The following is a 27,992-nucleotide window of genomic DNA, read 5'->3' as shown; positions in this document are numbered from 1 at the left end:
GACACTAGATATTTTTAAAAAAACTTTTTCAGATTGGCAAGGATGTATTTTGTAATTTTGATTTTGTTTAATATATTAAATAATTGTTTTTTAAATCACAGCATTTTAACTTTTGCTGTTTATGCCGCAAAGAATTTTATTTTGAAAAATGACAGCCGTTGAATCGGAAGTTGTCCTTTTACCATGGAAACAGGAGGAGGAGGCAAACTTTTACAATGTTTTTAAGCTTGTCATTGTTGATTTTTGGCTAATTTTACCTCTGTCGAGACTTTGGGGCGATGGCGGACGTCTCTGCTGATCTGAGCGGTTTTTCTTTTGAGTCTGGACTAACTGAGGATGAAAAAGAGTTACTTTACCTTCGTGCACGCTCAGCTGGATTGACGTTTTGCGGGTGCGCGCACGCAGTATTCCTGTGTAAATTGGTCCACTCACTGAGGTAATTCATCTGGCTGTGAAGGCTAAATAAAGTGTTTGTGACACACAGGAAGACTTTTAGAATAACTTTAAGCGTACGTTATTGTCATTGTTAGGCATAACTAGTTAAGCCCAACTTAGTTAATTCATTACAAAATAAATGTAAGCTTATTGTGAAATGTTAGGGGCTTTACTCTATTTATGAGAGTAGCAGGGTGGCTTGGAAAGGACTTTGTTTCTGTTTTTCATGTCTTGAGCCTCCATGAGTGACTGGGAGAAATGAGTGACTGTCCCTCCACCATAAATAACCATACTTCACAGTTTCTGACTATGATTAATGTCCTAATTTTGGAGATTTATAGGGATCACATGCCTTGTTTGTGTTGGCATCTGGGGATTGAAATATATGCTAAAAATACAACTATTTAAAGTTGAATGTCCCTCTACTAAGCGTATTAAAAAACCATAACTCCCTCCCCAGTGCCTAAAAAAAATATTTGAAGTGCCTCCCCCTTTTTGCACCACCCCCTCCCCTCTCATAAATAACAAAAGTCCCTTATAGTTACTGAGAAAAACTATGTAATAAAATCACAGTTTTTATTTGAAATGGTTGGTCATTAGGGGCTTAGTCCAGATATATTATTTTTGGGTAAAAGCCTATATGTAGAATATAACATTTAGTCTGTTGCTTCGCATCTTTTCATAGTAGAGTAATGCTTTTTGGCGTAACCTATTCAGGGTTTTTTTTAGCTTTGTTTCCCACTTTAAAAACATTTGTTAGAGATGTAATCAAAAGCAATCAAATGTAATAAGTTACATTACTTGGATAACATTACAAATAAAGTTACATTATTACATTTTACAGGGTAGCTAATGATCTGTAACTGACTGCATTTCAAAAGTTACCTTCCCAACACTGTATTTGTCCTGATGAAGTCATTCTGATTGATGCATGTTTATATTTAGATGTTTCATCAAAAGTCACACTGAAAACAGAGACTCGGGGGCATCAGGAGGAGACAGTGACCTCTGCGTTGGGATACTCGGGATGGGTCACCTGGGGAAACAGTTGCTCCTCTCCCTCGCAGAGAAGTCAGGCATCAAACCATCACATATTAAGATCTCCAGTAGAAGACCAGAATCTGCAGGTACACTGAAAAAACAAGACACTTTGAAGTCCCAATTAAAGTTGTTGTGATGCAGGGAAACTCACTAAATCAGCTAGTGTGTGGATTATCAAATTAATTATGAAATCAGAAGTGAAAAGGCCTGTGTTGTCAGATGATAATAATCCCAATGAAACAAAAAGTAACAGTTGACAATATCATAAATATAAAAAATTAATAGCAAATTTACATTTTTAACCTTCTTGGATCTTTGTCAGGTCAAAATGACCAAAATGATTATTTTGACCTGACAAAGATTCATTAAACTTGTGTGGCATGGAATAACTGTGCAGGCATTACATTTTTCCTCATGCACACTTTTTTTGAAAGCCTTGCACCTACTTGAAGTGTGTATAACTACCCTCTCTCAAGAAGTTAAATATAAAACATGAGTTGATTTAATTGATTTAATAAAATGCACCATGAGCTTATTTTTTGAATACTGAAAATGGCACTTATATACTCAAAGTCTTGTCCTTATGTTTCCCGTGTTGCTTCCGTGTTTCAGCTAAATTCCTCCAGACAGGATTTGAATGTTTCTTTGACAATCGCAGACTGGCAGCATGGGCAGACGTCCTGTTCCTCTGCTGTCTGCCCTCTCACCTCCCAAAGGTCTGCGCCGATCTCCACTCTCACCTGCCAAAGCGTTGCCTTGTGTACAGCTTCACCTCTGGTGTACCCATCACCAGGTACTCACACACTCACACGCATACAGCATTATTAATATTCAGTCACTAAATTCACTCTTTTGATGTTTAATTTCAGATTGGCACAGCTTCTTGGACACGACTTCATTCTTAAACCACAGTATGACTTTGTAGCTTGTGACCGGGCAGATGTGTGGCTGTCCTGCACTCGCCTGACTGCAGCTTTGACGAATCCTTTGCTGATTGAGGCATCAAGTCCTCTTGCAATGAGCGGTATGTCATGTTTCAGTGTTGCAGACTTCAATTTCTGTCTTGCATTTGAAATTCTCATGTTATATATGATGGATGAGAAAGCAATTGAAATTCACTTGACATTTTCATTAATAAAGTTGTATTCCTGACTGAGCTGACTTGTAATTCCTGTATTTAGGTGGCATTTCTCTGGGTCGAAACTGGGTGTGTGCAGTGTTGTACAGCCTGCTAAATATCTGCACCTCCACCAGTCTGGGATCCAGTGATGCTCTCTCTCTTATTAACAGCATCCTTAAAGAAAACAGGCCGCACACTGTGGACTTAAATGCTCACAGTTTCATCAGTGCATCATATGCCTCTTGCCTTCTTTCAGAGGAGTGAGTGCAACACTGTATTACCCAAATACAGATATATTTCTGCCATGTCTAACCTATTTTTGCCAGTCACGTATATTTTTTTTCCTCCCACAAAGGCCTTTTCCCTGGATTTCTCTCACTGATGCCCAGACCAAGGAGACACCACTGCTGCGCTTTCTGTCAAACACCAAACCTCTGCAAGAGAGCATCTCTGCAGCGTACAAATCACTGCTGGAGACACCAGCAAAACTGGACGGTTACTCTCTATTTTAAAACTTAACTGGATATTTTTTAAAAATATCCACCACAGACTGTAATTCCTCTATGTTGCACGTTTTGTTTTGAAAATGATTCTGTAATATAAACAGCATTTTAATAAATAGGCCCCAGCATTATGCTTTGTGATATCTGCAGATATTGTGTTTTTAATACTTTTGTTTTCCATACATCATCTGTTTGGTATTTAGCACTATTCAGGCATGATTTATTAAGGTGACCAATTTATATATTTTCTGGACATTGTGGTGGTTATTGTAATCCCGAAATGTCGAAGAAATGTAGTAAAACAATATATTTTCCAGTGTTCAAAATGCAGCAACATATGACTGTAAGTGTCACAGAAATTGTAATACAGCATTAAATTATCAACAGCTAACTGAACAGTTAAAATAGACATTATAATTTAATAATCATAAATCTAATTAAAAATTGCAAATGAAATAACCTATTAATAAGTAGGCCTGTTTCAATTTAAAAGAGATTTACAGATACAATATAAAACAGCCAAATAAATACGTGATATAAAAATACAGCACATTCATGAAATATATATAAATAACCGGTAAACTCGGGAATAATGTTTTTTTTTTTTTTAAGTTATTGTAGCTCGAGCTGAAGACTCGTTGATTTTCGTCAACGCTCGAGAAAACACGGAAGTGTCAAAATTCGGGTCTGTTTTTTCCTGTCAGGCAGCAGCAGCTCCGTGGAGACATCCGTCATATGATTGCAGTGATATGGAGGCGCATTTCCTGATGGCCTGAGTTAGACCAAAGAAAATTCGTCTCGAGTCATCAGATTATCAACGTTACATCGTGGTAAGATCATTTTTTCGGGTGTTCCCGCAGCTTCTTCAGCTGCACTTTCTCTTCGGGCTAGGTATCATCAGCTAACATGAGCTAACCTGTTAGCCTCCCAGCTAATGACGCGACGCTGAAGTTCGCTTTTGATTGAGTAACTCAGCGCTTTACTTTTTGCGCCTCTTGTTGAGACAGCATGGTAGATATGTAAGGCTGTGTGAAATTTGAAACTGTGTTTTAAATAATACTTTGCCTTTTCGGAATATTTTTAATCCAGATTTGACTTTGACCTGTCTAGGTGTAATTATATATATATATATATATATATATATATATATATATATATATATATATGGACCTGTTCTAATGTGGTCTACTTTTGAGAAGGAAAGCAGTGAAATCTTTCCTTTTTGCATTTTCATTTTCACAAATAAAATGAGGGTTTAACAAATCTAAAACTGTGTTCTTAATAATATTTAGTCTTTCTGGGACAATCTAGTCCAGATTTGACCTGTCTGGGTATAGTTTTTTTTGTTTGTTTGTTTGTTTTTTCTTTTTCTTTTTTCTTTTTTTTTTAAAGCACAGTTAAATCTTTTTTTTTTTTGCATGTTCACAAATGGAGTAAAGGTTTCATAAATCTGAAACTGAGTTTCTGAATAATTTTTGGTCTCTCTAAGATAATCTAGTCCGGGTTTGACCTGTTTTAATGGAGCGTTTTTTGATCTAGTCTTATTTGGATAACAAATGAATAACAAAGCATGGAAATCTTTTTTTTTCATTTTCACAAATAGAATAAAGGTTCCACAAATTTGAAACAGTGTTCCAATAATATTGATGTTCTCTGGGGTAATCTAGTCCAGATTTGACCTGTCCAGGTATAGTGGGTTTTGATCTGGACCTGGTCTAATGTGATTAGTGTGGAAAAAAAGCAGGGAAATCTTCCACTTTTGCGTTTTCACATAAAGAGAAAAGATTACAGTCATGTGAAACTGGTTTTCAGACAGCCTCGGGGCTTTCCCGTGAATGTCTAACCTGCTTTCACAAGAGTAAGAGATGCAAAAATCCCGGATATATCAATAAACGATGGAAATTAGATTTCCTTTAACTTCCCACCTAACTGCTGAATCGGAAACTACGATTCGGAAGCGAACATCAGTGGCGTGCTAATGACAGTTTTTGAGGATGAAGCAAAGTGGTAAAGGCTCAAACATATATAACGTTACACATTTCGCTTTTGTGGCTTTGGTTGTTGATTCGCCAGTTTGCACTGAGGTTAACATGGTCTCTAAGTGTCAAAAAGCAGTTTTTTTTAGTTAGTTTTTCCAAGCAGCAGGAGGTTAGCTCCAGTGCTGTCATCTCTCCCTCCCTCCCCGTGCCTTGAAGGGGAGGGCTTTCGTGTCTCCAGCCACGCAGACAGAGGTGTTTGTCTTGTCTTTACAGCCATGGAGAGATTAGAGGCCACATCAGAGCTCCAGTCGCGGCTGTCCTCCCTCTCCTTCTCGTCTTTTCCCGGAATAACATCCAACCAGTGCGACGACAGACCGCTGGACAGGTAGCCTGTTGCTGCAGAAAGTGCTGCTTATACAGCTGCTGTAAGGAAATGCATTGCCAGTTCTTCTTCTTGCATCCTAATTTAATCTCTGCTGAAATATTGTGATGTCTCTTTTGCTGCTGTCCTGTCTGCTCATTAGACTCCAGAATACAAACCTTTCACAGAGCTGTGTCCAGTCTTCAAAGCGGGCCGATATGGATCAGACCAAGGAGGATTCAGGGCAACATTGTGAGGTATTTGATATTTAATCTTTCTTTTGAAAAAACATGACTACAAGGCAATTAGCAAAGAAATTAGTAAAGAGTACACGTAGATTAGCTGAAAATTAGCTAAATAAGTAAATAAAATAAAATAAAAACATGAAAAACAACAATAAGGAAATTATCTAAAACAGCTTAAAATTGTAATAATTTTGAAAAATACTTTAAAATGTATTATTACAATAATAATAATAAATATAGCTCCCTGTACATTCTTCCCTAGTGTTTTTAAAAATAATTTCCCAAATCTACTAGTTACTTGCAATTTGTGGGACTTTTTTTTTTTGTTTTTGCCAAATTACTCCTTGCATTTTTGCCATCTTTTTAAAAGAATCAAACCATTTGCTTAGGGATAAAAGTATGAAATAGTTTTAAAAGGTGTCTGATTGCAGCTCAAAAAAAGTGATGTTGATTCAAGTTTCAGAAGGTGAAGTGTGTCAGAGGTGCTGTCAGCGAGTGTTAATAAAGTGTATGTAATATAATGTCATTTCTTGGCTATAATTACATATTTGTGTGTTTGCATTTTGAGGGTAACGACGAGGCCCCAGCAGAGCCGGCCCTGGGGGAAGGAGGTGAGGAGAACAACAGCGCTGCGAGCTGTCAGCCCTCCGCTGAGATGAAAGGTGAGGACCTGCAGAGTATGCCATCATGATTGGATTCACAAGTTTCATAAAGCTGTTCACAGAAGCTCTAAATACGTAAATCTATAGTGTCTTTACGGCTTGATAAATAGATTTCAGCTGTTTTGCTCTTTATCGACATATTGCCATTTTTTCCTCCTGATGGCAGCCCAGATGCCGCCCCTGAAACCCCCAACAACATGGACATCTGCTGCTCTGAAGGAGCTCAAGGCGAAACTTCGAACGGAGGACGACAGCATGGTGACAGTGTACAGAGGCGACATCATGACGGTTCACGTGCCCACTGTCCCCGAGGCCAAGAAAGTGTGCTGGGAGTTTGCCACAGACGGTTATGACATTGGCTTCGGCATATATTTTGACTGGACTCCCGTCACAAGCCGGTCCATCACTGTGCACATCAGCGAGTCAAGTGATGACGAAGAGGAAGAGGAGGAGCTGGAAGGTCAGTTAGCAGTTTCAGTTCAGAATTATAAGCACTTTAAATAGAGAAACCCAGTGATGAGTCCTAAAATCCAGAAAGCAGTTTGAGACTGGTCTCTATGGGTTTTTGGTTAGAAGCGTGATTTAAGGTCTTTGGTCAACACAAGCTCAAGAGACTTTCATGTTTTGTTCTGCGACATAAAATCTGTCTGAAAATACTGCATTTACAAACTATGAAACCTTTATGTGTCTTTAAAGAGGCAGTTGTGGCTAAATGAGACAACAGAACATCATCACATTGAACCGTGTTGAACGCGGCTTTACCAACCCCTCAGGAAGTGCGTCAGGCTCTGATGCAGATTTTACATAGTGGCCAAAAGTGGAATTACACCATCCGGGTTGGTCAAGTGATGCCCACTGGCCCAGATAGACTTTCATCCCCGTTTACTTAAATCGGGAAAGAGACGTCTGTAAATGTGTAAAAATGTTGACTTTGTGCTTTATGTGATTCCTGTTGCAGGGCCCGTCAGTAACGGAGACGTGGAGAAGGGCTCCAAAACTCAAACCAACTCAAACTTGGCTGAAATCCTACCCGTGTACCGCCAGGACAGTCACTTATCCGTCCAGGGTGGGAGCCACGATTTTCCAGGTGAAGGCACTTACCTCCTGAAGTTTGATAACTCCTACTCACTATGGCGAAATAAAACTCTTTACTACAGAGTTTATTATAGTGCCTGAGATGCCAGTTTATGAATGTAAAATTTACAGGAAAAATACTACTCTTATGAACTATTTTTGATTCCATACTTGGAAAAAAAAAGATGAAGTTATAATATAAAAGGGTAAATATTAGCATATCTATTTTTTATCACTTTATCAGCTTGTGTTGCCACACTTTATGATCAGATAGTTTTGATTGCAACATTTGCTCCAGTGTCTTGCAGATAGCTATTTGAAGAAGCCTTGCATATGTGCCATGTTCCTGTGTATGCACTGTGCTATTTGGTCAAGTGCCCGTCATAAAACGTATATTATCTCCAGCCGTAACATTTCTATGGTAGCAGTGATCAGGGAACACCTGCACAGAACATATATTTCACCCGGCCAGGTGCTTAATCAGCAGTGCTCTAAAGAAATTGAGTTTTTCGTTGTTTGTTTGTATGCGGACACATTTTCTGATTATGTTGCTTGGTTGTTGTTGCGTGTATTTATCTCTCTGCTTTGTATCGTAACTTATTATTATTATTTTTTTAATCTGTGTTAAATTTGATCATGTGACAGAATAATTATGTTATGCAAATTCTGTACACAGAGCTGTCTGCTGTCATCGTGGTGTGTCGGTAAAAGATTTAAGAATTGAATGTACTGAAGCAAGCAGTTTTTCCAGAGTGTGCTTTTTATGACACAATTAAAAGCCATCCCTTATCACATAAAGCTCTTATTATGTAATATAGATTAAATATTTACATTTGCCTCGCCTCTCCACCCTTTAATTTACTGTTTCGGAGGCAGGGAGCAGTTGTAAAATTTCATCTAAATGTGTTTTGTGCACAGGTCTATGTATGTGGAGGTCAGCGTGTTTGTTTTTGAATGTCCTCGTGTGTTGGACATACTTTGGATTTATGTTTCATCCTGTTTTTAAAATCGATGCTTCTACCACACTCACTCGTGTGCATGCTCCCAAAGATGTCACAGATTTGGCTGCTAATGCTGTATACAATGTAAAGCAAACAGGTTTACAAATGTAAACCTGTTGAAAGCCCCTCATGTTTGCTGTACTGTACCTTTACTGTAAGGTCTGATGACATTTGTTCCTGAAATTTATATTCCACAATAAAGAGAAGATTATCTATTTTTGTGATTCATTTTTGGATAAAAACATGATTAGTAGATGGTTTAGAAATTTCAGAGCACGCAAACGTTACAAGGTGACACTTCAGAGATGTCATTTAGACAGCTGGTGTGTGTGGTCGCTCAACTAAATCTGTCCCGAGACGCCGTCATTTCATAACAGACTCACTGCGGATCCAGGATTAGAAAGCGCTGCAGGATGGTCCCCTGTGTTTCCATTAAATTGTGGCATTAGGGGATTGATGTAATTGTTACAGAAGTGTTGATGAAACCAGGTTTTATTTTCAGCTCTCCCTGAGGGCCTGTCAGACTCCAGAGTTGAATGTAGTGTCCCTCATTTTTTACTGGATTATCAAAAACCAGTAGGAACTTTCTTAATCGTTCTTACACGTTGATTTGATTATTTTATAAGCAATAACTTAGAACTAAATGTTCTGACAAGAACTTTTTAGTTATATTTTTTCCCATATTTTCTCAGTTGTGAAATATTAATAACCATGCAGTCATGAATGACGGCGTTTTCAGTGTATTGTCCACCCCCATTACGTGCTGCACATGAGGGAGGCAGAAAAATAACATTAACCAACATCACCCTCACCATCACCTGGAAAGCTGAAGTGTGAAAGGGGGAGAGAGAGGGGAAGACATGCAGCAAAGGGCTGAGACTGGAATCAAACCCACAGCTGTTGCAGCGAGGACAAGGCCTCCGCACATGGGGCACCTGCTCTACCAACTGAGTCACTGGGTGCCCCATATATAAAGCTTTCATACTATTTATTTAACCTCTAATCATTTGTTTAAAAAAGCAAAAGGTTTTTAAATGTTATTATTATTATTGTTATTATTATTATATGCAGAAAAATGTATATATATATATATATATATATATATATATATATATACACTGTATGTTATAAATAAGTTTTTCTCGCGGGGGAGAGCACCCTTAAGCTCTCGTAATACATTGTTTGGTTTTGTGAAGCACTTTGTAACTTTGGTTTAGAAAAGCACTTTACAAATAAAGTTTATTAATTATTTATTATTAATATTATTAGTAGTAGTAGTATTAATATTATTATGTGAACGGGGGGTTTGGGGGTCCTCCGCCAGAAAATATTGAGTATCAAACACTTCATTTTCTGCATTCAGATGAATTTCTATACACCAGTTTGTGCCTTCTCTGCATGAATTTACAGTGTAAATGTATTTAATTCTGTCAAAACAGAAGTCCTCTCCTACCTTTTCTTTTGTTTTTATCTGGAGGGACAAATTCACCTTCTGAACACTGAGGGGCTCGTGTCCCCTGCGCCCCCCTGATATCCACGCCCCTGTTTCCTCATAATTAACCAACGCGCAGGTCTCAGCTGTGCGTTTTCTCAACGGCCTCGCGCTCGAATCAGCCAATCAGAGCTCCCGGAGCTCCAGGGTCCTCCAAAGTGTTAATAGCTGCTTTGAACGCCAAACTTTTTGACGAGGTGACCTCAAACAACATGGGGAAGCTGAATTTTTATGTCCTCTGGTCCCTGCGTGACGCTCCTCGACAGTTCATCAGGTAGGCCTTATTTTATATATATATATTTTTTTTAAATTTTATTTTATTATTTTTTTTGTTTTTGTTTTTAAAACGACAGTTCAAACATGTTTCACTCTCCGCAGCAAATCCAACCGAAGTTGCTTTCAGGTCCACATCCCGCTGCCTCTCCCCAAACAGCTGGTCATCTTCGGCCTCGGAGAATGGAAATGCAGCGAGGCCACAATATCAGTGGATGTTCTGCTCAGTGCAGAAGTACCAGCTCAGAAAATTGGGACTCTGACAGCTCAAGCAAGGTATGTGGAGGACAGGTGTTAGCTTATTTTCACACGCATAAAAAAAAAAAAAGAGTGTTAACTGGTAAAATCGACTTTGAGCCCAGGTGCCTGACCTGGGAGGGAGACTGGAGAGAAGACATTGTCTCAGTAGCAGCAGAAAGAGGCAGGAGAGGAGTTTATGGCAAGATTGTGCTCACAGTGTGTGGACAGGTAGGAGGAATTTTCTTAACTTCTCTCAGCTAATGTTCAGCATAAGAAAACAACTCTATATATATATATACCAGACAGGGCCGGCTCTACCCAATTTGGTGCCCTAGGTGCTCTAACCCTAACCTGCACCTCCGCACCCAATAACGACACATCACGTGCTCACACATAATTTAGGAACATGTCACTGTTTATTTATTTGTAATGTTAATATATATATATTTTCTAGACAGCAAACACTAAGTGAGGGCACCAGTGGGCATAGAAAATTATTATTTTATTATTATTTTCCCTTGAGGCCAAGGGGGACTGGCGGTGTGGCAGCGCAGATGGCGCCCTAGGCGACCGCCTATATCGCCTATGCCAAGAGCCGGCCCTGATACCAGATAGTGATATATTAATATTGTTTAGTGTTGAGGAAGCTACAAATCACTTCACTCTGGAAAAAAGTTGAACTACACCAAAGCCCTCAATAGAGCTAAAGAGCTACTTACTGTAAAAAAAAAAAAAGCTCCCTAGGGTTTTACAAAGCAAAAGTTCTTCCCATGCTGACACTTTCTTTGCACTTTTTAATTAATTTATTTTATCAGCAACTATTAAAATAAAACGCTGATACAGATAATAGGCAAAATGCCAAATATCAGCCCCAACAATTGGTCAGGCCAATAATCTGTCGACCCCTAATGTGCATTTGATATTAAATAATAACAAAATATAATACAAAAAAATATATACAAGATATATAATAATACAAGAGGTCTTACGTGTCAGTAAATAAATGGCAGCAGAGAGCCACAGTGCAGCAAATAGCAATAATCAATACCTCTGTTTAACTGTGGTCAAAGGGACTTCAGTGTTTATTGATTATATGTTATTTTGCTTTTATTTTATCTTTGTATTTTTTATATTATATCCTTTTTAGCACTCAAATCACTTTTTTTCATTTTACTCTTGAGCTGCTGTAACGTGTGAATTTCCCTGATGTGAGATTGATAAAGGTGCTGTAATCAATATGTATTGCAGATATAAATGTTGTTGAATTAACAGCAAGCTACTGCAAAATGGAGCTAAACTATAGTTCACTTCTCCCCAGTGCTGGTTATAGTTCAGTTTTTCAGATTTAGAAGGCCTGCTGCATGAGGTTCTTGGGTCATATTGTCACTGTTTTGTCTAAAACAAACGCTTGTGTCCAGCCGCAGGATAAAGACAGTGTCTTCAGCAGTACTCCTCTGGTTCCAAGGAAATTTCAGTTCCCAGAGCAGCACAATGTCGCTGATCTCTCCTGCACGTTAAACCAAAGTGTTGCAAATGAAACGGTGAGATGAGTAGGGTTAAAAAGTGTTTAGCAGTTGTCTGCACTTGTGTTGCAGCATTTCATCATTGTCCTGCGTTACAGATAACTTCCAACTCCTCACACTTGGGTGACAGTGTTTTCTGTGGCGAGATACAAGTTAATAAAATTGACACCAGTGAGTCGACGACAGGAAATAAACCTCCATTCTGGCCTACGGTAAGACTTATGCTCAACAATATACAGGGTTCCCATGGTCATGGAAAACCTGGAAAAGTCATGGAATTTCACAATCACAATTTACAGGTCTGGAAAAGAAAAATGAGTGGAAGTTTTGGAAAAGTCATGTTTTTTTTTTGTTTAAGGAAATTGTCATTAATCTTCCGTGAATAACCTTCCACATAATGTAATGACGACAAATTTATTTTCTGTAGCTGCTGATGGGACGTAGCTCTAATATGTGTCGATGCGTGATGTTTTGTTTACGTATGTTTTGTCATTGCTTTTATTCCATTGCTCTCTCTTAATGCATGCCAGCTAGCTGAAATGATCTTTGAATAGATTTTCAGTCTGATATGTTTGAAAAATGCCAGGCATGTAGGTCAAGATGTCATCATGGGTCCTTGAAAAGTCATGGGAAAATTTTGAAATGTTGTCCATGAAAATATGTGGGAACCCTTAACATATTCATATCTGCATGTAAAGTAAGTGACTTATTCTGTAATATACAACAACAAAGGATAAGACACCCAGACGGACACTTATTAGTAGGAGAGGCCGTCTGACATGGAGCTCTGAGGACATGGACAGTCTCGCAGACGACATGGAACAATCTTCAACTCCCAAGAAAATGAGGCTGTCCAGGATGAACAGCAAAGAGGAAATGAGTGTGCAGATAAAGACCGAGACCAGAGAAGGTCAGAAAACTAACAACCGCTGTGGTCACATTTGCATGCACAAAAAGGGTTTTGACGGAGATTGCGATTTAGTTTCAGCATGTCCATCAAAGCGCTGGAGCCATACGATGTGTCTGAGTGACCCCGACACAGCCGTCCTCATCGGAGGAGAGACGGCGGATCAACACTACTGCGAGGACTCCCTGTGGAAGCTAGAGCTAGGTCAGTGGGTATTTCACGTTGCAACCAATCGTGAACAGGAAGCCCTAAAATATATGTTTAATGAGCACATTTACGCTGTGAAAATTAGTTTTTCCACATTAAGTTTACTTCTCGATCTCTTTCCAGACAATGACTTCTGGTTCCCCATGAACTCCTCTGCGTCTGGACCCGTACCGCCCTGCGCCCGAGGACACTCTGCGACCTATGACCCAGACTCTAAGTCGGTTTTTGTGTACGGCGGCCTGAGGGAGGGTCAACGCTACAGCGAACTGTACATCCTGAATACTGTGACCTGGAAGTGGAAGCTTGTCAATGTGGGTTTGTTGCAAGTTCCAAATGTGTTGGAGTCCTTGATTTCTCATGTTCAAGCAGAGATATAGGAAATGCTTTCTTTTGCTTTGTTTTTGTGGATTTATACCCTTTAGGCGAAAGGCAATGTTCCAAATTTGGCATATCACTCTGCAGCCTTTTATAAGAAAGAGCTTTTTGTGTTTGGTGGAGTTCAGCCGAGCCATTCCTCTGTGGATAAATCCTGCAGTAATACTCTGTACATCTTTAACCCCGAGTTTGAACTCTGGTACCAGCCGATTGTGGAGGGTGACAGACCTCTGCCACGGTTTGGGTCAGTTCTTCTTTTTGAAGTTATTACAGTGACTGTTTTTTATTTCCTTTTAAATATTAATCCCATGCTTTTGTTGATATGAAACAGACACTCAGCCACACTGATGTCACAGAAACTGATCATATTTGGGGGACGGAAGACCGCTACCTACCTCAATGATCTCCATGTTCTAGATCTGGGTATGATGAAGATTCAGTGGCTGCACAAGGCGAACATTTTGTGTCCAGGCCTAAGCTGATTTTTTTTTTTCTGCTGAAGGATTCATGGAGTACACAGCTGTGAAGTGTGGGAACATGCCACCGCTGCCTCGAGGGTGAGTACTGGACTAATCAACCTTGAGAAATCAATCAATGTAGCCATCTGTTTTTATATTTTTGGTGTTTTTGACAGACGAAGCTGCATCTGAATTTAATGAGATTAAACACAAAATGTCATCTCTAGGGAAACAATAAGACCATCATATTTTAGATTGTTGTTTAGCTCAATATGAAATAACTAAGTGATTTAAAGGTTCAGTGTGTAGGATTTAGGGGCATATACTGGCAGAAGTGGAATATAATATATCTTTTTGTGTAAAGTCACATTAAAATAAAAATGGTTGTGTTTTATAACCTCAAAATGAGCAGTTTATATCTTTTAAAGGGAGCCAGACCTGACACACCAAACACTGGCTCCAGACAGTGACTCTGCCACAACCAATAATAATAAATAATAATTTTTTTTACCATTAAACTTCTTTATTTGTGTTCATTAGTGTTTTGGGTTTAAATCACAGGGCTTATTTGTTTTGGAGAGGAAGGGGACAGCTGGGAATAATTTGGTTTACAGTAAAAACCTGAATGTGTGGAGCAGAAAGATGGCGAGCACACATTACATTACAGTGTGGGGGAAACACTGATGTGTAACATGAAACCACTTTATTCAGTGATTGTACAGATTTAATCGCCACGATTTGGCTCATGGTAAAAACTTCCTGAATGATTAATACTGAAAGAATCTTAACCAGGAGAAGTCTCAGATGGTTGTAATCTGCAATCTGCTAGATGCTACTAAATTCCCCAAAATCTTACACACTGTTCCTTTAAATATTATGTAGAAACCAGCTTTAGAGCGCTCATGGTTCATGTGAAAACGTCCTTGCCTGTACGTTGACAGGTTTCATGCAGCAATACCAGTTTCAGACAACAGGATTTTAGTCAGTGGAGGCTGCAGTGCAATTGGAGCCCTGCAGGATGCACATATTTTCAACACTGGTGAGTACATCATTTGCGCCACCTAAATCTGATTATATACAGTAAATGCAATAAGACTATATCAGTGTGACCCATTGTTGTCCATAATAGTTGAATAAGTGTATCGGACATGGCAATCCACTTGAGTCACTCTGTTCTAGAGCTGCAACAACTAATTAATGGAAAGAAAATGAATCTGCAACCATTTCAAGCGAATTAAATTCAAATTCTATTCAAGCAAAAATGTCAAGCCATTGGTAGTTCCAGCTTCTTAATAAGAAAATGTTCAGCTTTTTGTCGTCATTTATGAAGGTAAATAAAAAATCTGTAGGTTTTGGACTGTTGGTTAGACAAAAGAGGCAAATTGCAGATGCTTTTTTTGGGCTCTGGAAAATTGTCATGAGCATTTTTCACAGATTTCTTACATGTTTTAAACATTGATTAATTAAATTGTAAAAAATAATTATCACATTAGTAATTAGTAATTAATGAAAGTAATCGTTAGTTGCAGCCCTACTCTAACATTTTACAAATCAGCTGCTCTGTTCAGTGAATCCTGCCTGCTTTGATTTCTCCTCAGACACCAACATGTGGAGCTCATTGTTATCTCCTCTGCTTTGCTCTAAACCTCGTGCGGGACACAGCATGATAAACTTAAGCTGCTCCATCCCAGCCGATGCAGAGAAGCATGACCAGGGGGAAAAAGTCAGTGTCTGCTGCACATTGCTGGTGTTTGGTGGATCAGACTGCTCTGGTACCTTCTACAATGACACAGTCAAGTGCACAGTGGAGATTCCTGGTAACAAATAATGCAAAGAAATTCATTCAGGACAATTTTTAAATCATAATTAAACAATGGCGGATACTGTGATCTGTTATGTAATTTTTTTCATGATGTATTCTGCAGCCTCTTTGTAGTCACTTTCTTTCATTCTTCTATCTTTTTAACACCCTCCGTACTTTCTCCAAACAGGAAATATGCTGCCAGCTGAGCGTGAGGTTTTGCACTTTGCATAACAAATCTCTGATCTGCATGCTTAACACATTACTTTATGTCCCTGACCTTGTCCCCACATATCTGTATGTGAGGTAGAAGTGCTGGACTAGGTCAAATGGTTGATATCAAAATGCCAATAAATATTTTTAACTCAAACGTTTTCTTGTTATTTAAAGAAACAACATTAAATTGGGATTATTGTCAAAGCATTTTTATTTAATGTACAAAGCTGCTTGGCTGTCTCTGAGGCTGCTGAGTTGTTTTATGCACGCAGATCAGCAGGTGTGTCTGGCTGGCAAGACGGGCTGCTCACTTTGAAAGCTTCAATTTCCAATAAGGTTTGATTTAGCCTTTTGATAGTTGGGTACTGCCCGACGTCCACTTTGAACCTGTAAAGATGAAACACACACAGGGGTCATGCTTCTGTCTATAGGGTGTTAAAAGCTCAGCAGGTGGATTGCATGTAAACGAAGAGGATTAAAGGCATGCCTTAACTCAATCAAATAAAAAATACCATGACATTTATGTTGATTTCTTCTTCAGGGTTACTGAGTATTTATATGGTATTTATGTTGCCTATTTTTAATGAAATGTCTGATTACATACCTCTCTGCATTGTAGACTTGTGGGACCAGACAGATGTCTGCCATGGATATCTGGAAAGGTAGGCAATGATTTGGATTAAAAAGTCTTTGCTGTGTATCACACTGTCATGCTTTTAATATGCCTCTTACCTCATCACCTACGCAATATTTCCCTGCTGTTTGCTTCAGAATGGGCTCTAAAGCTGGAAGAGAAAGATGCACATAAATCAAAGGACGCCAAGTGAAATTTTTTTAAAACTATGTATTATTGAAAAGAAAGGCCTCCGCCCACCTTGAAAGCCACGATCAATGAAATGCTGAGCCCACTGCATCTTTTCTGCTCCAATCTTCTGAATCACGTACAAATTCTGAAACATCCACAAATTGATTAACATTGTGGAGCTACATGTGTCTTGCCTACATTTTTGGGACCTGTCACACCTGATTTTTTGCAACCTGTGATACCTGTTTGAACTGTGTGCTTCAGTTTGATGCCGTAACCATTTCAACTGTGCTGTTCTCACCTGCAGAGGCTGAATCCCTGAGGCAATGACATCGCTTATCATCCGAACCTGGGCACGTTTCTTCGGGTCTGCCGGGAGAAGCCGAGGCCCCGGCCTGGTCTCATCGATGTACTGGATCACTGCCAGCTGTGTGGGCAAGTAACCATTTTTATTAGTATTCAAGTTCTTTCACTAAACTGGCTTTTTAGCATGGGTGAAGAGTTTTAGGACTCACTGACTGAGAAAGGGTGATGCCATCAATTTCAACTGCAGGCACTTGTTGCATGGGGTTCAGTGCCTTGTACTGTTCAGTAAGCTTGAGCACATAGAGAACTTAAGTGAGACTAATTACAGGATTTACATTGACTGTCGCATGCTGGTTGTCTTGTACGGTATGGTATTTCTGCATTGATATTGATCCTGTTAATCTATACTGTACCTGCTGACCTCCATCTTTGATTAGATTGACAGGAACCTGGTCATATTCGATACCTTTGAGCGCAAAAGCTGGTGCACAAAAAGTAAATGATCAAACTGTGGACATCAAAATGCTTTAAACACAACCCCAATTTCAAAAAAGTTGTGCCACTGTGTAAAACATAAATAAAAAGAGAATGCAATAATTTGCAAATTCCTTTCAGCCTATATTCAATTGAATACACCACAAAGATATTTAATACTGATCAACTTTGTTTTTGATAAATAAACACTTGCAGGCATCTGAATTTGAGGCCTGCAACACAGAAAAAAACCCAATTTGTGACAGGGGCAACAAAAGACTGAGAAAGCTGTGAAAGGTTCAAGAAACACCTGTTTGAAACATTACACAGGTAAACAGGTTAACTGATAACAGATTAAAGTCTCCTGATTTGGTATAAAAGGGGCATCCTCAAAAGGCTCAGTTGCTCGCAAGCAAGGATGGCCACTTTGTTACAAAAACAAAAACCAAAAATGGTGTGGGCAAATAGTCCAACAGTTTTAGAAAGTTTCTCAATACAAAGTTGCAACAAATTTAGAGATGACATCAAAAGAGTCAGAAAATTTGGCGAATCTCTGCACATAAAGGGGAAGGCTGAAAACCAACACTGAATGCCCATGACCTTTATCCCCTCAGGTGGCACTGGATTAAAAACCAACAGTATTATATGCAGGATAATACTACATGGGCTTGGGAACACTTCAGCAGTTGCAGGCATTAAATTCAGAAGGAGTACATGTGTGCAAAAAACAATTCAGTTTATCAGTTTAAACACTGACTATCTTGTCTTTTTACTGCATTCAGTTCAGTTGTATTTGTCTCAAGGTAATTTCTGTTGCAGCAAGAGTAAAAAATGTAGGAAAAACATATAAAAGCACAAACAATATGATACAGAAACATACAACAATAACAGACATTAATCTGTACACAGAGTTATTTGGACCTGTGCACATTCAAGCAAATAAGAGTCCTCCAAAACTCCATAGGGCCTGTAATAGTTTTGTGTTCATTGAAAACACAATGTCCCAACTTTTTTGGAGTCAGGGTTAGTGAAATGCAGTGGCATGACTTACCAATGCGGACCCTCCAGGAGCAGGAACTTCTGAAGTATCCATGAAGGACAGGCTGCATAGAAAAACAAAACAGAGCATGTTCAGTCCATTTGAAAACATCACATTTTCCTTCTGCATAGTTAAGTTTTCTTGTGTCTTCACCTTGGTCTGGGTTGCCATAGTTTTTTTTGCTTTTTACTCAGCTAGACTGAATCAACTACTACAGACAGTTTTTCTACAGTTTAACAGTCTCATCATCTTCCATCAGCCAATAGGATGTGCCCCTAAAATCCCTCCTACCTACTCTTTGGTCAGTGACTAAGCAACATCTGGCCTTCATCTGGTTCACATTAGGTGCACACACACTTTGCAAACAGCTAACAATGTTATAGCAGTACCTTGGCGAAGCAAACTAAGGACACGCGCATTGTTGTAGCTGTTAACCCGTTTAAATTTGAGTTGAGCTGTGCTGCTTGCTCAGAGAGACGTCGGTTATATCGTGCATTTCACAGCAAAGTCTCCCTTTATATCTCCGTAGACTATTTAGTGTTATGGGGACCGTTGAGCACAGCAATCTCTGCATAAAGCTAGCTCTTCTGACATATAGCAGATTGCATAACTTCCGTGGAAGACTGCCTTAGTCTTTTATCCAATGATTAGCCGAGTTCAACAGCGAAGGCGGGACTATCCAAAACCTCCTCTAGCGATTGCATAGAATGTGCCCACATTTAACCAATCAGGCTGCGTTTATCGTGGGAGTGCGAACATATAGCCAATAGCAAGCCTCAGATTTACTCAGAGCCCGCCCACAGGTAATACATCTCCGTTCGGTAGAAAAGTGGATCTTGTCTTCTGCTGGCGACCGTCCTAACTGCTGTGTGGTACATATCAAGTACACGGTAACATTTCCACCATGGCGACGACAGCATTAAGATCAGTGCTAAAGGCAAAGGTAAGGTTTAAAAGTTTCCCAGCTCTCCTCTGTTGTAAATGGCGCAGGCAGGGTTGACAGCTCACATTGTTTACAAAGTCCAGTGTGTCATGTGCTGCAGGATTTATTTCCGGGCTGCTCCACACAATGTTTTATTCTTCACGTTTCTTATCTTCGCAGGATATTATATGCTACTGACACCTTTTGATAAGGCTCCACCCTTTATGAGTTGATTTAGTGTGAAACAAGTGACACATTTCAGTCATTCTGTGTTCAAATTGTACCTTAAAACAATAAGAAAACTTCTCACTCCACTGGCTGGACGTGGTCACCTTCATGCCTTTACATGGCTCTGTAGTTGCTGATTAATCTGGCAGGCCTTCAAGCTGTAACTGGAAACTGCTGGTTTTATGTATGTAGAGACAATGCAGTTTAACACACAGAGTATGAGACTGTATAAAAAATGTGTAGCTATTTTTCAACTTTTGTTCCATTGACCTGTAGCATTTTCCTACAGTACATTTACCACAACACATGTACAACAATACACAAATTACAGTACATTTACCACAATACACATATTGCAGTACACATACCACAATATACATGCTAAACTACTCATATCATTATAAACTAATACACTTACACTATCAGCACAATCAGCCGTGAGTGTGTACAGCTCTGGTGTTGTATTAGCCAGCACTTGACCTTTGTTATAAATGATTTTAAGTCTCATTTCAGATTCCCTGCTATGTTTCTTTCAGGTCCCATTCAAAGTTAGCCGCATGTGCTACTCCTCCTCAGTGGTGAGTGTAAAACAGTTTTATTGTCCGTTAATTACACTCAAATGATATGCATGAACGATTAACGCGATGACTAAATGCAGATGTGGCATTGCATCTCTCCACACAGCCCACTACCAAGCTGTTCATCGATGGGAAGTTTGTTGAATCCAAGACGTCAGAATGGCTGGATATTCACAACCCTGTAAGTATGTCGACAGTGTACTTTTTCTTAAGCGACATCCAAGCAAGTAGTTGGGTTATGAGTATCCTGCTGTAGCTTGAGGGCTTCTTGATGCGTCGCTGTTGTTTGGCAGCTCTGGTTCAAAGCAGTTCATTATATTGAGTTGCTTAACCTGTTACATGTTACATAATAGATTTGTCTGTGCTTGGTGGAAATGTATATTTGGCTTAACAATCCATGCATGTTCACAGTGTCTTTTCAATTAATTACAAATAACTGATTGTCAGTGAGAAATATTACTGAAACCACAGCTGCACTCAGATAATAAGTCATAACCCTACAGTTATAAATGATTTCTTAAAGATTGAATGTGGAAATCCGGTTGTTTGTATCTGATAAACTCTTACCTACAGATTTATGAAAGCCCACACATCTCAGTTAAACATCTGCTAGGATTCACCTGTTGCATAACCTGTAGTACCCTCAAACAGCCCCTGCTGATTGAACCAAACTAAGCGTATTAATGTAAATGGACTTATCCTGATACCTACTTTTTTATCTCCTCTAAAGGCTACCAACGAGGTGATCGCCCGTGTACCCAAAGCCACCCAGGAGGAGATGTTGGCTGCTGTGGACTCGTGCTCCAGAGCCTTCCACTCCTGGTCTGAGACCTCCATCTTGGCTCGGCAGCAGGTCTTTCTGCGCTATCAGCAGCTTATCAAGGACAACATTGTAAGTCAAAGGGTTAGAGAGAGTGTAAGGTGCAACTGAAAAACACAAGGTTACTATTAACCACTGTTCAGCTTGTTGTTATTAAGTTGAACAATGGTATCATTTGCAAATCAGTTTTTAAACCCAGGGTTACTACAGTCATGGAAATCCTGTAAAAATGGTAGAGTAGCACAATCTCATTTTCCAGGCCTGGAAAAGTCATGGAATTAGTAAAAATTGTCCAGAGTTTTGGAAAAAGTCATGGAATTTTGTTGAGTGTTACGAAATTGTTGCAGTGATCTTCTGTGGTTTACCTTCCACGTTATGCAACATGATGGCAAATGTATTTTACCATCATGTTCTTTTCTCCATTTTCTCTAGTTGGCTACTGTAAGTTTAATTTGTATTTGTGATATTGAAAATGCATGACATAAAAAATTGATATCTGGCGTCTGTGTATTGATACAATACTGCCATGCAAATAACCAGTAATCTATCTGGACTGAAGTTTGTGTTTTGTAACTTATGCACTGTGCAGGTTGTTAATTAAATAAGAAAAAAAAAATCATATTTTTATGTACCTAAGACTTATTTCCTTTTTGTTGTTGTACTGAAAGAGGTATTGAATATTACATTTTTCTTGTATAGAAGTTTAAAGTGTGATAGCCATATGTGATATTAAAAATCTTGTTCAAATTATATTAAATGTAAAACTGAGAGCAATTGACTGACATGAGGTTCGTCTTGTTTTTCAGAAAGAACTTGCCAAGTCCATCACATTGGAACAGGGCAAGACCCTTGCAGATGCAGAGGGGGATGTGTTCAGAGGATTGCGTAAGTTTATCTCTTTCACACGTGCACACACACACACACACTTACAAAGGGCAGCAAATAGGTAAACGTTTGGATGTTATGCAGGACTTCACCTTGTGGTTACAGGAATAGTTAATGAGTTATGCTAAACCAGAACAAAGTGCAGCTTTCTTCATGAACCCTTTAAATGATTGCCACGTATTGTTATTTTTACTTTTCACCTATATGTCTGTACTGATGTAAAAAAAAATTAGAATTGGCTCTATTTTTCCACTTTGATCATTCACAGAGATTATTATTCTTTTAAAAGTTTGGGACATCTTATCTTTGAATAATTAATTATTGTTATTTGTGTTAGGGACAAAATCTTATAAAGTGAAGAAGAAGCAGCGCTGACTATTTTTGGAGACTTTATAGACCTTTCACTAATACTATTATAGCATAACACATCTACAAAAAACTGAGCAAATTAAACTGCACGTTGCATGCTCTGTTTCTTCCTTGTCTTTGCAGAGGTTGTGGAGCACGCGTGCAGCATCACCTCCCTGATGCTGGGTGAAACCCTGCCCTCCATCACCAAGGACATGGACACCTACACCTACCGCCTCCCCCTTGGAGTGTGCGCTGGCATCGCCCCCTTCAACTTCCCCGCCATGATTCCTCTGTGGATGTTCCCCATGGGCATGGTGTGTGGCAACACCTACCTGCTGAAGCCGTCAGAGCGGGTGCCCGGCTGCACCATGCTGCTGGCCAAGATGCTGCAGGACGCCGGTGCTCCAGACGGGACGCTCAACATCATCCACGGCCAACACGCTGGTGAGTTGTTTTTTTTGTTACCTTTATCTGGGCATTGTCAGAACATACTTTCTAAAGTTAATCTGTAGTTTAGATACAGGGCAGCATTTGTGATGAAATTGTATTATTTAGGGCAGATGAACAAGGAGAAATTCACAAAGATATCTAGTCAGACAAATTGTTTTTTTGTTTTTTTTGTTGTTGTTTTTTTAAACAATTTTTTGCTTTTGTTGTGTCACCTTTGCTCCTCTGACATTTAGCCGATCAGCTCAAAACAGTTTTGTAAATCAAACAGGCTAATGACTGGCTACCTGTTAAGCTACCACCAAACAACAAAACTTCTGAAGTATTTTTATTAGCGGTGTGACAATACATCAATCTGGGTCCATTTATTGATAGAGTGATCGTCAATGCAATTAAAAAATATTGATACATATCGCCATCGACTAAGAAACATCTTTATTTTGATATTCTCATGGCACATCTGTGTCTTCATTTCCATCCAAGCACACTGTAACAGCAGACAATGAGGATATTGACTGATATTGTCACATATTGATCGCAGGCCCCTTTATTTGAACTAAATCGAAATCATATTGTGGCAGACTTTGTGATGCCAGCAAATAATGTATTTTTGCCCTTAGAATCGCTACAATATTGTATTCTGATAAAACTTGTGATGTACACCTGTAATTTTTGTTGTTTACCAGTTCCCTTATGTGTGACAAAAAAAAGATTATTTTTCTTAACAAAAATACATCAGTTTTTTTCAATTTTCGAACGTTCTAGCAGAGCTTAAATGATTAGTCGATTAATCCATTAATGTGTAATAAATTGCATATTTCAATCTCTAGTGTGAGAATTGCTGCTTTGCTTAGTCTTTCATAATTTCAAAATTAATATCTTTGGGTTTTGGACTTTTTGTTGGATGAAACAAGACATTTAATTGTGTCATTTCAGCTCTGAGAAATTGTGTAGTAGTTTTTTTTTAGATTTAAAAAAACAAAGTGCTTTGACAGTTAATCGAGAAAATAATGCTAATAAAATCTAGCTTTTCTTTGGTATATTGGTGCTTGACTGAAGTGATGAGGCTTATCACAAATTGTAAAAGCACAATGTTTTTATGTTAAAATGACTCACTTATTAATGGCAATAAAAAATATAATAATAATAGCTTGGATTTATATAGCACCTTTCACAAGACCTAAGGATGCCTTACACAGTAGAGTAAACAACATACAAAGACAATCATATTCAAAATACAAAGCTGAAAAGCTAAAAGTTGCGTGTTTAATGAGGTGACAGTTACGTGAGGTTGTAGGCCTTTAAGTTGTATTAATTGTGTAAACGAGCAAACTCATTTTAGCATTTTTAACCTGTTCTTAGCAAATGTTCTCTATCCTTACTTTATAACTGCCTAATATCTATAAAAACAATTGCTAAATGTTCTTTTTTATCATTATCTGTCATGCAGAGAATGTGACATAGTATTTGAAATATCAGTTGTTATTATGATTAATCAAAGAATGGCTGAGTTGATGAAGTTTCTGTAACTGTCTCTCTGCCACAGCTGTGAACTTCATCTGTGACCATCCGGCCATCAGAGCAATCAGCTTTGTTGGCTCAAATCAAGCTGGGGAGTACATTTATGAGAGAGGCTCTAAAAATGGCAAGAGGGTCCAGTCAAACATGGTGAGTGTCAAATGACAATCCAACTCAAATGTTAATGTCTGAAACTTACTGCAGATGTCCAGAAGGTGGAAGCATTGGCCAAGAGATTCAAGAGTTCCCTGTCGTATTTTTGGTCGCTCCTCCTCACTGCCAGCTGTACAGATTAGAGAAGGTGCACAGCAGATTGCAGCTGTGCATCCCTGCTAAAGTTCTAAATGCTCCATTTATTTGTTTTTATTCTGTGTTCATCAATCCTCTCTGCTACAATGACTAAAGTGCGGGACAGATTTACTATATAAAGCTTGTAGGTTGTTTGTGTGTAACTCCCTGATATCATGTTCTCACTTGTGACTAACCAGCTGGTGTTGTGTGGAGATCAAACAGCAGAAGGCTAACCACTTCTCTTGTACCGCAGGGAGCCAAGAACCATGGTGTGGTGATGCCTGATGCCAACAAAGAGAACACACTGAACCAGCTTGTGGGGGCCGCGTTCGGGGCAGCGGGACAGCGTTGCATGGCTCTCTCCACAGCCATCTTGGTGGGCGAGGCACGGAGCTGGCTGCCGGAGCTGGTGGAGCGCTCCAAGGCTCTGCGCGTTAACGCAGGTACCGCGCCCCATCACCCCGCCCTTCACCTCTGTCTCTCCTGAGCCCCTATTCCCCTGAGGGCCTTTGGTTAAGTCATGCCGTGGCCACCCACGCCGCCCAAACCACACCTCTCGCCTTTTGCCCTGTTGTAACTTCACATCGGAGTCAGCTGGGAGCGAGGGCTCGTTGAGTCAGCCCTGTTGCAAATTTGTGGCCAGATCTGCGGCCCAGGCCTAAATGGCGGTTCAGAGCATCAAGTCCTTTTGAGAGAGGAAGTTGATGTGGAGTCAAATAGAGAATGATTATCCCTGTTTTAAGTGATCTAAACTCTCATTTTTGTAGCGCACAGGAAACCCGTAAGTATCCATTTTTGAGGGAGTGCCTCAGGGTGCCCCTCTCGTGGCTTCTGCATGTTTGCGGCCAAAGACACATTTGAATGTCAGTGCCCGTAATGTGCTCACATCATGCGAGTGCCATAGTATGTAACCTTATAGCTGGTTGTTTTTGGGGCCCTGCTAGGAGACCAGCCTGGTGCAGATGTGGGGCCTCTGATCTCTCCGCAGGCCAAGGAGAGAGTCTGCAGTCTGGTGCAGAGCGGTGTGGACGAGGGAGCTAAGGTGCTCCTGGATGGCCGAAATGTCAAGGTCAAGGGTTACGAGAACGGCAACTTTGTGGGTCCCACCATCATCGGCGGTGTCACAGTACGTTGGTTGAATTTCTTTCTGTGCAAGCATCTATTTGCATCTGAACACCTCAAAGAATCACAAAAACGAAACCGCGAGTAAAAACATTTTGTGCTGTCCCAGCCTGACATGAAGTGCTACACTGAAGAGATCTTCGGGCCTGTGCTGGTTGTTCTCGAGGCAGAGACTCTGGATGACGCCATCAATTTGGTCAACAGGAACCCCTATGGCAACGGGACAGCTATCTTCACCACAAATGGCGCCACTGCACGCAAATACACTCACGAGGTGGATGTGGGCCAGGTGAGTGGCTGCAGCCTCCAAATGCGTTCCTCTGTTTTGGGAGAAAGGAGACATTCACATCCCTCTGTCATGTCTGTGCAGCATCTCAAGCAGGGAGCACATCGCATTTCTGTTTGAAAACCTTTGCAAGCATTAAAAAAACAATTATTTTCCATGTCAAGTATAGCCTTGTTTGTCTTTAACCTAATAAACACACATTCGGTAACCCCCTTCTCTCCACTTCCCCACCAGTTGAAGCTACAAATAGCTTCAGCAAATATGTGCCCGTTAAAAAAAAACAGGAGGACATAGAAACATTTTTCCAGGTAGTTTTCGATGAGGGGAATCTTAAATTAGACTCAAAAGGGATTCCTAGCGTCCTGTTCAACGTTTAAGCGTAAATATGGCCAGCCTTTACCCTGTTTGTTTGCCTGTGGAGCCTTAGTTATGTCCTGTGTTTGCTGTTCACATGTCGGGGAATGCTGTGCAGGCCATGTGCTGTTCTCCTCTCCAAACCTCGATGCAACAAACACTCTACTTTTCCTTTTTTTTTTCCCCTCCCTGCACCTTCGCCAAAAGGCCCTCGTGTGTCCAAACCTATTCCTGCTGTTTCAAACATTCTAAACCAACAATACCATGCCCCTACTGCCTTCATAACAAAATGTTTTATTTAGTTTTTCTTCCCTGTCATAAGAACATGCTGTGCTTTCAAAACTGCATACATAAGCCACGGGTTTAGCTTTATTTAGTGTGATCATGTAAGCTTGTTTTTTAAACAGCATGGATATACCACATCTCTCATCAGCCGCATCTTACTCATCATAGCAATTTAGGATTCTGGGGAATTGTTTTACAAAGTTTACACTTATGGGAATGAAAGGGAAAATACGTGTTTTCTGCAGGTTGGAGTCAATGTTCCCATCCCGGTTCCACTGCCTATGTTCTCCTTCACTGGATCGAGAGGATCCTTCAGAGGGGACATGAACTTCTACGGAAAACAAGTATGAAACGCTTCCTGTTGTTACAGTAATAAGACACGCACAGATGTAGCAGTCTGAGTTAAAATGTGTTTTTATTTTTCCTCTCCAGGGCATCCAGTTCTACACACAGATCAAAACTGTAACCTCACAATGGAAAGCTGAAGACGCCACCTTGCAGAGTCCTGCAGTTACCATGCCGACCATGGGACGCTAAATACTCCAGGTGCTGCTGTTCAATCCCATAAACCAGAAGACACTCTTCTTCCACATAGAAGACACCGATAGGTTCAATGTGAATAGTTCATTAACACAAGTTATTAAATACACCCCCCTTATATACTTATATATATATTAGATGTATTTATATATAAATACAATGTAAATGTAAACCACTGTGGCCAAGATTTTAACAAAAGGTCTGTACAGCTGAGGCAATGTTATTGGATCAATGTCATTTCCTCAAATACAACACCAGTTTTGAAACTGTTGTGTGCTTACTTGCACTGTAGCGGGTCTGATCCAGTGATTGCTAAGCAGAGGTGGGCCCACATCATTGTTTTGCAAGTCAAAAGAAAGTGTCAAATCTTTGCACTCAGGTCCTGTGTCAAGTCCCAAGTCTTAAACTTTGAGTTTCTAGTCCTAAACAAGTCATAATACATCCCTCACCTATGCTATGCTAGATTGCCAGATGCCAGGCTTGACCCAATGCATTATGGGGTACATTATGGGAAAGTTGCTTAGCCTTGTAGCAAATTTTTCCGTTTGGCCACTTGTGGTATTGCATCCCCCCCAAAAAATCCCCTGCCACTCAAAAATTTATCCAATAGGCCACCACTGTAAAACTGTTGACAGGTCACCAACTGCAAACTAGGTCAATTTTGACTCCTTCTATTCTGAATTTTTGAGCCATGGTGGTTTTATATTTGTAAAACTCTCCTCAAGCTGAGAAAGTCTATGAGGCGAGTGTAAACACGGAGACTTAGCCAGCAGGAGAAACACTGCTGCACATGTTCATACAGAAGTAAACCCCAGGGCTAGAGAGCTT

The 27,992-nt window shown here is 39.7% G+C and overlaps 5 protein-coding genes across 7 annotated transcripts; 4 read left to right on the top strand and 1 right to left on the bottom strand.

Moving 5' to 3' along the window:
• Positions 1-18: 18 nt before the first annotated feature.
• Positions 19-3,215, top strand: noxred1 (NADP-dependent oxidoreductase domain containing 1). The gene is made up of 6 exons (XM_042500781.2): positions 19-436; positions 1,381-1,562; positions 2,089-2,269; positions 2,346-2,500; positions 2,658-2,856; positions 2,952-3,215. The coding sequence occupies exons 1-6, from the start codon at positions 279-281 to the stop codon at positions 3,106-3,108; spliced, it is 1,032 nt and encodes a 343-aa protein (XP_042356715.2). The 5' UTR covers positions 19-278; the 3' UTR covers positions 3,109-3,215.
• Positions 3,216-3,769: 554 nt separating this feature from the next.
• Positions 3,770-8,636, top strand: tmed8 (transmembrane p24 trafficking protein 8). The gene is made up of 6 exons (XM_042500849.2): positions 3,770-3,929; positions 5,352-5,463; positions 5,603-5,696; positions 6,253-6,346; positions 6,513-6,806; positions 7,305-8,636. Exons 2-6 carry the CDS (start codon positions 5,354-5,356, stop codon positions 7,520-7,522), a joined length of 810 nt encoding a protein of 269 aa, XP_042356783.1. The 5' UTR covers positions 3,770-3,929; positions 5,352-5,353; the 3' UTR covers positions 7,523-8,636.
• A 1,375-nt stretch (positions 8,637-10,011) lies between these two features.
• LOC121953916 (uncharacterized) lies at positions 10,012-16,067 on the top strand. 2 transcript variants are annotated; one of them, XM_042501194.2, is made up of 14 exons: positions 10,012-10,187; positions 10,292-10,462; positions 10,549-10,654; positions 11,845-11,967; positions 12,048-12,161; positions 12,682-12,859; positions 12,932-13,060; positions 13,187-13,374; positions 13,486-13,682; positions 13,770-13,861; positions 13,941-13,995; positions 14,838-14,935; positions 15,495-15,713; positions 15,888-16,067. In XM_042501194.2, exons 1-14 carry the CDS (start codon positions 10,126-10,128, stop codon positions 15,929-15,931), a joined length of 1,776 nt encoding a protein of 591 aa, XP_042357128.2. In that variant the 5' UTR covers positions 10,012-10,125; the 3' UTR covers positions 15,932-16,067. The 2 variants fall into 2 exon arrangements, with proteins under 2 accessions (XP_042357128.2, XP_087944009.1); XM_088087883.1 differs by having other exon boundaries at positions 15,495-16,067.
• Positions 16,068-16,106: 39 nt separating this feature from the next.
• Positions 16,107-19,144, bottom strand: gstz1 (glutathione S-transferase zeta 1). 2 transcript variants are annotated; one of them, XM_042501304.2, is made up of 9 exons: positions 18,927-19,144; positions 18,550-18,601; positions 17,438-17,505; positions 17,234-17,314; positions 17,020-17,145; positions 16,788-16,863; positions 16,646-16,698; positions 16,518-16,567; positions 16,107-16,300 (listed from the first exon to the last, which is right to left on the bottom strand). In XM_042501304.2, the coding sequence occupies exons 1-9, from the start codon at positions 18,954-18,956 to the stop codon at positions 16,174-16,176; spliced, it is 663 nt and encodes a 220-aa protein (XP_042357238.1). In that variant the 5' UTR covers positions 18,957-19,144; the 3' UTR covers positions 16,107-16,173. The 2 variants fall into 2 exon arrangements, with proteins under 2 accessions (XP_042357238.1, XP_042357239.1); XM_042501305.2 differs by lacking the exon at positions 18,927-19,144 and adding an exon at positions 18,691-18,866.
• A 178-nt stretch (positions 19,145-19,322) lies between these two features.
• aldh6a1 (aldehyde dehydrogenase 6 family, member A1) lies at positions 19,323-27,430 on the top strand. Its single transcript, XM_042501301.2, has 12 exons — positions 19,323-19,480; positions 20,224-20,265; positions 20,372-20,446; positions 20,996-21,157; positions 21,892-21,970; positions 22,463-22,765; positions 24,315-24,436; positions 24,831-25,020; positions 25,522-25,703; positions 25,809-25,988; positions 26,870-26,968; positions 27,057-27,430. The coding sequence occupies exons 1-12, from the start codon at positions 19,442-19,444 to the stop codon at positions 27,159-27,161; spliced, it is 1,578 nt and encodes a 525-aa protein (XP_042357235.1). The 5' UTR covers positions 19,323-19,441; the 3' UTR covers positions 27,162-27,430.
• The last annotated feature ends 562 nt before the right edge of the window (positions 27,431-27,992 follow it).

Source organism: Plectropomus leopardus, chromosome 14, assembly GCF_026936395.1.
Source record: "Plectropomus leopardus strain MGB_pleo_1.0 chromosome 14, ASM2693639v1, whole genome shotgun sequence".
Lineage (NCBI taxonomy): Eukaryota > Metazoa > Chordata > Actinopteri > Perciformes > Serranidae > Plectropomus > Plectropomus leopardus.
This window is presented reverse-complemented; position numbering and strand designations above follow the sequence as displayed.

What these genes read in the sequence shown, in the direction of transcription:
- gstz1 (XM_042501304.2), bottom strand. Translation starts at nt 18,956, where the DNA reads ATGCGCGTGTCCTTAGTTTGCTTCGCCAAG. An exon ending in TCAAAGATGGAGGTCAGCAG is followed by an intron (nt 17,315 to 17,437) that starts GTACAGTATAGA and finishes TATGTGCTCAAG; the next exon opens with CTTACTGAACAGTACAAGGC. An exon ending in CAGGGATTCAGCCTCTGCAG is followed by an intron (nt 16,864 to 17,019) that starts GTGAGAACAGCA and finishes TGGATGTTTCAG; the next exon opens with AATTTGTACGTGATTCAGAA.
- aldh6a1 (XM_042501301.2), top strand. Translation starts at nt 19,442, where the DNA reads ATGGCGACGACAGCATTAAGATCAGTGCTAAAGGCAAAG. An exon ending in TGTGCTACTCCTCCTCAGTG is followed by an intron (nt 20,266 to 20,371) that starts GTGAGTGTAAAA and finishes CTCTCCACACAG; the next exon opens with CCCACTACCAAGCTGTTCAT. An exon ending in TGAACTTCTACGGAAAACAA is followed by an intron (nt 26,969 to 27,056) that starts GTATGAAACGCT and finishes TTTCCTCTCCAG; the next exon opens with GGCATCCAGTTCTACACACA.
- noxred1 (XM_042500781.2), top strand. Translation starts at nt 279, where the DNA reads ATGGCGGACGTCTCTGCTGATCTGAGCGGTTTTTCTTTTGAGTCTGGA. An exon ending in AAATTGGTCCACTCACTGAG is followed by an intron (nt 437 to 1,380) that starts GTAATTCATCTG and finishes GTTTATATTTAG; the next exon opens with ATGTTTCATCAAAAGTCACA. An exon ending in AAGTCCTCTTGCAATGAGCG is followed by an intron (nt 2,501 to 2,657) that starts GTATGTCATGTT and finishes TCCTGTATTTAG; the next exon opens with GTGGCATTTCTCTGGGTCGA.
- tmed8 (XM_042500849.2), top strand. Translation starts at nt 5,354, where the DNA reads ATGGAGAGATTAGAGGCCACATCAGAGCTCCAGTCGCGGCTGTCCTCC. An exon ending in ATTCAGGGCAACATTGTGAG is followed by an intron (nt 5,697 to 6,252) that starts GTATTTGATATT and finishes TTGCATTTTGAG; the next exon opens with GGTAACGACGAGGCCCCAGC. An exon ending in GGAAGAGGAGGAGCTGGAAG is followed by an intron (nt 6,807 to 7,304) that starts GTCAGTTAGCAG and finishes TTCCTGTTGCAG; the next exon opens with GGCCCGTCAGTAACGGAGAC.
- LOC121953916 (XM_042501194.2), top strand. Translation starts at nt 10,126, where the DNA reads ATGGGGAAGCTGAATTTTTATGTCCTCTGGTCCCTGCGTGACGCTCCT. An exon ending in AAAGACCGAGACCAGAGAAG is followed by an intron (nt 12,860 to 12,931) that starts GTCAGAAAACTA and finishes ATTGCGATTTAG; the next exon opens with TTTCAGCATGTCCATCAAAG. An exon ending in TCTCCATGTTCTAGATCTGG is followed by an intron (nt 13,862 to 13,940) that starts GTATGATGAAGA and finishes TTTCTGCTGAAG; the next exon opens with GATTCATGGAGTACACAGCT.